Here is a 7,534-nt window from a genome sequence, read left to right as displayed (position 1 = left end):
TGGAATTGACTGGACCAAATCTCAGGCCGCAATGAAGTCAGATATGTACAGTGAAGTCCACAAGTCCTATACCAATTTTCCCATTCACTTGAATTCACGAATCATCTCAGACTGAACTAAGTCGCTGTTCATAAAACTTTAAAGCGGGTTTTCCTGTGGCCTCAGGTGGGTCTGCCTCAGATTTAACATAACAAGGGTTGCTGTTGTTTCAGACTTAATATTTCAGCTTGTAACTGTGGAGTCAGGAACATGGCAGCAGGATTTAAAATATTCATATTCATCACTGGAATTTCTCTGAGTGGTGCTTATCCTTTGCTCTGCTGCCAGGAAATGAGTGGTTCTCACTTACCAAGACGCCCAGTGGGGATGTGAGCATGGTGCAGCTCCAGACTATAAAAGCAGCGAGCAGCAGTAAAACTAACAGAGGCTTGTACTGTCTAACAGAGAAGGAGTTCCTGTGGGCTCATAATGATGGAACACTCCCGGTGAAGAATTTTGCTCGCCTTAGAAAAAATATATCAAGAACAAGAACTTGGATTTTTTTTTTTTCTAATAATCTCAGTTATGAGTAATTGCCAAAACATAAGCAATCCCGAATGTCTCCATGGATTTCCCATTCCAAAGGTAAGTAAAATATCCTTGAACTAAATGTGAAAGGGCAACGGGGCATTCAAAAAACTCATGTTCTTATCTTAGCCTGATGGTGTCACCTTCTGTCTTTGTTTTTGTGTTAAAGAACAACCACTTTAAAGCATAAAAATATGACTGTGGGAAATGTATGTTTCTTTATTGTTATCAATATGATATTTTATTAGGATTTTTGCACTTTAATAGGAGGCATAGAGTGTATATGTACCAAATATAAACATTACTTTTGCAGTAACTGTAGTTATAAGAAAAAATGTCACTAAAACAGTAGTTTTATTCAATACAACACAAATAAAAATTAAAGTTCTTCACTAAAGGGAAAAATATAAGTAAAGTTTGCCATACAATGGACAAGAAACATTAAACATGGTTGTTATGCATTATCATATCTAAACACAATTAAATTGTCATTTATATGAAGAAACAAGAAACGTGTTCTTACAGGCTCGTGGTGCCATGTTTGTGTGCGTGTGTTATGGGACTTTGTGCAGAAACATTTTTTTTCTGAGACACTGTCAGAACTTGTTCCGACTTCCCCTGCTGCTTGGTGCAGAGGGAAACGTGGAGCTCTTTGTACCTAAAACCTCAGCGAGTACTGGCAACTAAATTGTTGTGATTTGAAAGATGATTCACTCCATGCTAAGGAGCTCTGTTTGTCAGTAGATACAACAATAATAAAAAACAAGTCTTTTTTTCCCAGTTATCCCCCGCTGTGATGTTAATATAATATGTCATAAAAATGTGCTTTGGAACTGTTTGTAAACTAATAGGGAGGAGAAAAACAGCATTTAAAACTTTCTTTGGCTAAACTTTGTGCAGTACTTTCACTGACATTTACTTTTTATTTTAAATCCAAGGTGGTGTAAAATAAAAAGCGTGTACATTGAGCTGCCAGTCATTCAGTTACACTTAGGACAAACTATTCCTTTGCTATTTCTCTTCTTCTTTTGTTTTCATACATTTTCCATTGATTTCCAATTTCAGTTTTCTATGACATTGGAGCTGGTATGACCAAACAAGATCCACCAGATGAAACAGATGGAAACTGGGAATTGGAGTAAGTTTTTTTTTTTTTTTTTTTTTAAGTAAACACCTATCCAGTCTCTTTACACTATCATTTTCTCAACCAAAAGAGCCACATCAGACCCAGCGCTGAGCAGTGATGCTGGCTATGCAGCACAGCAACTCCTCTGGAATCACTGCCTCCTCTCCACCGTCTAACCACACCATCATGGTGCAGGTGCCTGAGGTGGAGGCTGTGGCAAATAATACCACCCTGAGCAACCCCACAGCTGCTGGCCTCACCATGACTCTGGGCATCCTGTTCAATGTGGTGGCCCTCTTCATTCTCGCCAAGGCCTACAACCGGTTCCGACGGCGGTCAAAAGCCACTTTCCTGCTCTTTGCCAGCTCCCTTGTGGCCACAGATCTAGCTGGACATGTCATCAACGGGGCCCTTGTGCTGAGAAGGTATTCGACACCTGATACTGCCTCCGGCTCCAAAAGTGGTTATGCGGATCCAGACTCCTCTTGTCTTTTTTTGGGAAGTTGCATGGTGTTTTTTGGCCTGTGTCCCCTTTTCCTGGGATGTGCCATGGCTGCTGAGCGCTGTCTGGGTGTGACAAAGCCTTTGCTACATGCACGTCTGGTGACCACAGCGCGGACAAAGGTGGCACTGACTCTTGTCTGGCTGCTGGCTTTATTCGTAGCCCTCCTGCCCTTCTTTGGACTCGGTGCCTACACCTCTCAGTACCCATGGACGTGGTGCTTCATCAGGGTGATAGGGGATGTTAAAGGAATAGATCTGGCTTTCATGATAATGTTTTCTGGACTGGCTTTGAGCTCCCTGGCCTTGGCCTTTGTGTGTAACACCATCAGTGGAATCACATTACTAAAAGCCCGACTAAAGAAGAGGACCTACTCCCACCGCTGCTCTGCCAGGTCTCACGACACAGAGATGGTGGTTCAGCTGGTTGGGATCATGGTCACCTCCTGCATCTGCTGGAGCCCTCTGCTGGTGAGTTACTGGTGCTGAGAATACTTAATCAGTTATCCAGGAATGAATGTACTTCATTGACATGCTTGACATTAATCCTCTGCCCGCTCCTGATACGGCACTGTGTGCTGGTTTTGTTTGAGATTATTAATTAAATCTAACTCAAAGCAGATGAAGTGATTTGCTGTTACGTAGCTAAAACATCCCCTATGCCATCATTTAACTGGCCAGTACTTTATGTTATTAGCTGTAACTTAATTTTTAATGGAAAAATATGAAAGTGCAAAAACTATTGGAAACTAATGAGAGACACTGAAATTGGTAACTCTATCCACAGTATAGTGGAAAGTGGCTTTGCATTACTGTAAGCTGTTATGAACCACAAGAACCGAAGGTTATGAATATCACAACAACTTTAGATTTACACCAGTTACCTAAAAGTCCAATTTTCTTTAAAAGCAAAGAGTATATTGTCTAGAAAATAAATGTTTCCCTTTCCTCACTTGCCCTTAAGGATGGAAAATCATCTTATTCAAAAGATAATGCAATAAAGGCAACAAGTTATTTATTATTATTATTATTACAACAAAAACCTAAAACGGTTTCCTTTTTCAGGTATTTGGACTGATGTCAGCCATACAGTCCTACAGTGGCTCTCTAGGCAGTGACCAGGACACTTACAGGGGGCTGATGGTTACCGCTGTCAGGATGGCAACATGTAACCAGATCCTGGACCCCTGGGTCTACATCCTGCTGCGGCGTGCCATCCTCAGAAGGATCTACCACATCACCAAAAGGCAGGCCAGTTTCAATGGAAGCAGATTTCACACAATCCGCTGGGAGGTCAGCTCCTTTCAGAACTCAGAGAAACACAGTGTTAACAAGATTTAAGGGCGAATGGCACGTATCTGCTTTTAAGGGAAGCTCTCTCCCTTGCACACAGCAACAGTGCTGAGCCTGGCAGCTTTTCCTGATCAGTCCTGATCAAAATCCAGAGTTAAAAGTGTCCAGATACAAAAAGACTTATTCAGAAGAAAGTGCGAACAGACCCAGGTTTAACTGTATGCATGAAGTGGCTAATAATGGAAGACATGCTCCAACGTGTTTTGGAATACCCCTGCCTGGCTAATGATAACTGCTAAGGTTATTGCATGACTTAGCCAGTGGGACAAAGTAAAAAAGCTACAATTAATAGTAACTGCTAAGAGAGTATATTAGAATGCAACTTGGCCTGCATACTGGACATGTTTGCATTGCCGTCTGCCCTCTGTGAGAGGAGATGTAAATATAAATGGTTTTATATGCAGGAATACGATGTCTTATGATTATTTGCTGAAGGGAAGACAGTATATGTTCTTGAAGCAAACATCTCATCTCTGTAAATATGCCATTTGTCTTGTCAAGTCTATGACTTGTGTAAATGCTCATGTCAGAGAGCAATAGAAAATGCTGTGCTTTTACCTCAGCTTAAAGATGTGAAGAAAAAAAAATGTGTGTGCAATGCAATGCTGTGACTGAATGTGTATCTCTAATATGTGATTGTGAATGTATCTACATTTTTTTCCCCAACTGTTTGGGGGTGAAGGTGAAGTTTTGCCTTGCAGAAGCTATTTTAATGTGATATTACCAAGAAAGGGGAATCACATAATAAAAAGTTATCTTTTAATGTTTCATGTCATTCCATTGTTAAATCAGTGACACAGATAATATTTCTCCTATTCGCCCAAGGCCATAGATGTACAGTGAATACAAAGATCCTGCAATATTACTGTGAGTGTTACAGCCCTTAATAGGGGAAAATTTCATTTCTGTAAAAAAAAAAACAAAACAATGATTTTTCTGATCTAAGGTCAGTATATTAAATTACCTTGACCAAGCGCTCCTCTAAGACTGAAGGGATGTCGCATTGCTAATCCCCTTTTTCTGAGTAGCCTGTGCAAGTGAAAAAAATGTACAGCTATGTACAATATACAGCTGTATATTGAGAGCCACAGACCTGCACTTTTAAAGCTTACCAGTTAAACATTATTTTTATTCAGTCCAAAAACCATAGTGCCAAAGTTCAAGTTGGAGATTCATGACATGCAAGTTGTGTATATAAATATGTCTTAATTATTATTATTATTATTGTTATTATTGTTGTTGTTGATTCAGTTTTTATATGGATTTAATATGTGAGATAGCCTATAAATACTAATGAGGTAACTAAATATTATTATTATTTCTTTTGTTTTGGTCAAATCTGCATAAACCTGTCCAAGATGGTTTGATTTTAATGTGATCAGATCTGCTGGGTTCCTAACCTTACCTGGAACAATTCACATGAGCTCAGCTCCCAAAGACGCTGTGGTGCCACCCTCTCGATCGCCTTCGTTGGTCTGTGTACTCTCCTCTCAAACGGTCCAATCAGCAGGCAGTGACCGCACCACAACTCACACCCTGTGCTTTTCACTCATGGCATTGTTTTTTTTGACCTAAAACAAATCAAATCAAATTTATATAGAGTCAAATCAACCTACAGTGTCATCATGTTAACACAGAAAATAAACGAAAGAATGGCCCACCTATCAGATTGACACAGCTCAAGTGAGAGAGGCAGGAGCACATAGACTGCCCTTTCTCATCCTCCTTGGTTAGCAATTCCATTAAATTGGCTGCCAACATACCAGGCATTTAAAGACACAGGACACATCAAGTAAAACTGTGGCACCAAGCCAACGGTGTATGTTGTGTATGTTATGTGTATGTTTCTAAACATACACTGAAAAAGAACAGAAAAGCAAAAATGCAAAATAAAGTCTATCTATAACTAAATATTCACCAGATATAGACTTCAAATAACTTATCATTTTCTAAATAATTTACAAAAGTCATTGAAAGGCCATGTAGCTTCTGTGTGCAGGTCATGGCAGGCAGACAGAAGTTGGGATAACATCTGCTGTAATTCAAATTCAGCTGCAGGTTGCATATGTGGCCGTTATAAGAGTGGAGAAAAGCCTGACGGCGTCATTGCACACGTTTGAACAGGTTTCAGCACATACGAAATACCTGTCTCTGTCTGAACTGAGTGGACCAGCGCCCGCCCCACAGGGCACGTATGCCAGCATTTGTGGGTGAAGCAGGAACAACAAGATTATGCAAACGCAGTTGTTAACATATTGGCCAGACAAATACTTACTGCTGAAAAATCCAACAATTTCTGTCGTAATCATGTACCTGTGGTACCACGTGCTCCTGTGGTAAATTCCTGTGGTATTCAGAGGCCTGTGTGGTATTCTCTTCTGTGCCGTGTAATGCGCAATACTCAGGTGGCAATCAACAGCGAATCAGTGAAGCTGCCATGGAATGATTCGAAATTAGGATATTTCAAGAATTCACAATTGATTAAGATGGACATACAGTGAGTTTTAGCTGAAAAGTGATACCTCACCTTTCCACATTAAAATGTTTAAAACAACAGGGCGTATATTTGTGTGCAATTACAAGTTTGTTTTGCTGCAGTCCTCAAGCCATTTTTCTGCCGTTGCTTCTCACGAGCTCACAGCTGACTTTTGTCCAAATATAATTCACATTTTTAGGCAACACTGATTAGGCCTTGGTTGTTTTCAACTACATATTTTAACCAGATAAACGATTTTACTCTTCAGATGTCTGGATCTCAAATCAACGGGAAATCCAAGCAAATGTCAGGCAGCTCCTCTCCACTTTGGGGTGTCCTGTGAACCATTTGGAAGGTGAAGCAACTTTAATTCAATGTTTTCTTGTTTATAAAAACTTCTATATTTATTATGAAGGGGAGGACACCTCCGGATAATTTGGGTGCCAGTAAAAACTTCACAAACATCATCTCTCACCTTTACCCCAGTTATACCAGTATTCAATGTAATATATATTAATATGTTAAATACAAAGATCTCTCTGGGGTGCCAAGGTTCCACTTTGCCAAGGCCCCAAAGAGGGCCAGAATTGCATTTAGATCTAGTAAGTACGACATTTGTGACCTGACTAAGGAGTCAAGAGATTCAATTATATTGTTTTATGCATTACCTTAGTCATTCAGTGGAAAAGAAAAGCATTGAGCATTTAACCATGATCATCTAGGTAAGAGTGGTAATTAATCATGCTGTTTATTAATGCTAGTATGTGTACATTGAATAACAGCACCATCTAAACCACCACCAGCAACGTAGCCAGAGAGGGATATTTGCATTCTGCAGTGTCAGCCACACTCTTCATCTGGTTGCTTCTCCTCTACTTACTATGTTCAGTGCAGTGCTTAAATACAGACTCAGAGAAGTGCAATAACTATGAAACCTTTGAATATTATGTAAAAATACCTAGTAAAATGTATTCTACCTACACAGTTTATTAAATGAATAACATATATAGTTTCACTTGAATAATTCCAGTTCTCACTGGTACTTACAATCAGAAAGTAAATATTGTGACAGATAACCTAATAAATATTACTACACCACAATTTTTTTTTTTTTCAGTACGGCTTAGTGAGTGTTGCAACAACTCGAAATGAAAGATTTCAAATGTTCAGTAGAACAGACTCTGGGATGTCAAACTGTAGCATTCTCATGATGAATGGACAGTGAATTTTGATGTGATAGTTGGTGACAACAGAGTCATCGTGTTTTTAGCAAGTATGGACAACACTCAGGTCTATTGGGATCTAGATGCAGCTGGTGGTTGTAGATAATTTATGAGTTTTTGTTTTTAAATTCTCTTTCACACATTCAAACCGTCATCATCACAGGAATACAACCTGGATCACATCGACAATATCCTTCCGCTATCATTTTCTGCTTTTTCTTTACTTGACATTTGCTGAGAACAAAAGCAAAACAAAATGGACTTCTAAGACAATACTGCCAAGTTTTA

At 39.5% G+C, this 7,534-nt stretch overlaps 1 protein-coding gene across 2 annotated transcripts; it reads left to right on the top strand.

The window, feature by feature from the left end:
- The first annotated feature begins 444 nt into the window (after window positions 1–444).
- Window positions 445–4,867, top strand: LOC115048146 (prostaglandin E2 receptor EP1 subtype-like). 2 transcript variants are annotated; one of them, XM_029509457.1, is made up of 4 exons: window positions 445–624; window positions 1,633–1,705; window positions 1,782–2,665; window positions 3,260–4,867. In XM_029509457.1, the coding sequence occupies exons 3-4, from the start codon at window positions 1,811–1,813 to the stop codon at window positions 3,533–3,535; spliced, it is 1,131 nt and encodes a 376-aa protein (XP_029365317.1). In that variant the 5' UTR covers window positions 445–624; window positions 1,633–1,705; window positions 1,782–1,810; the 3' UTR covers window positions 3,536–4,867. The 2 variants fall into 2 exon arrangements, with proteins under 2 accessions (XP_029365317.1, XP_029365318.1); XM_029509458.1 differs by lacking the exons at window positions 445–624; window positions 1,633–1,705 and having other exon boundaries at window positions 1,733–2,665.
- The last annotated feature ends 2,667 nt before the right edge of the window (window positions 4,868–7,534 follow it).

The sequence above is a fragment of the Echeneis naucrates genome, chromosome 8 (assembly GCF_900963305.1).
Source record: "Echeneis naucrates chromosome 8, fEcheNa1.1, whole genome shotgun sequence".
Classification (NCBI taxonomy): Eukaryota; Metazoa; Chordata; class Actinopteri; order Carangiformes; family Echeneidae; genus Echeneis; species Echeneis naucrates.
The sequence above is the reverse complement of the archived record's forward strand: the minus strand, read 5'-3'. Positions and strand labels throughout refer to the sequence as shown.

Excerpts from the sequence above, each read along its gene's own strand:
- LOC115048146 (XM_029509457.1), top strand. The coding sequence starts at position 1,811 with ATGCTGGCTATGCAGCACAGCAACTCCTCTGGAATCACTGCCTCCTCT. Across the intron at positions 2,666-3,259 it reads TCTGCTGGAGCCCTCTGCTG|GTATTTGGACTGATGTCAGC; the intron begins GTGAGTTACTGG and ends TTCCTTTTTCAG.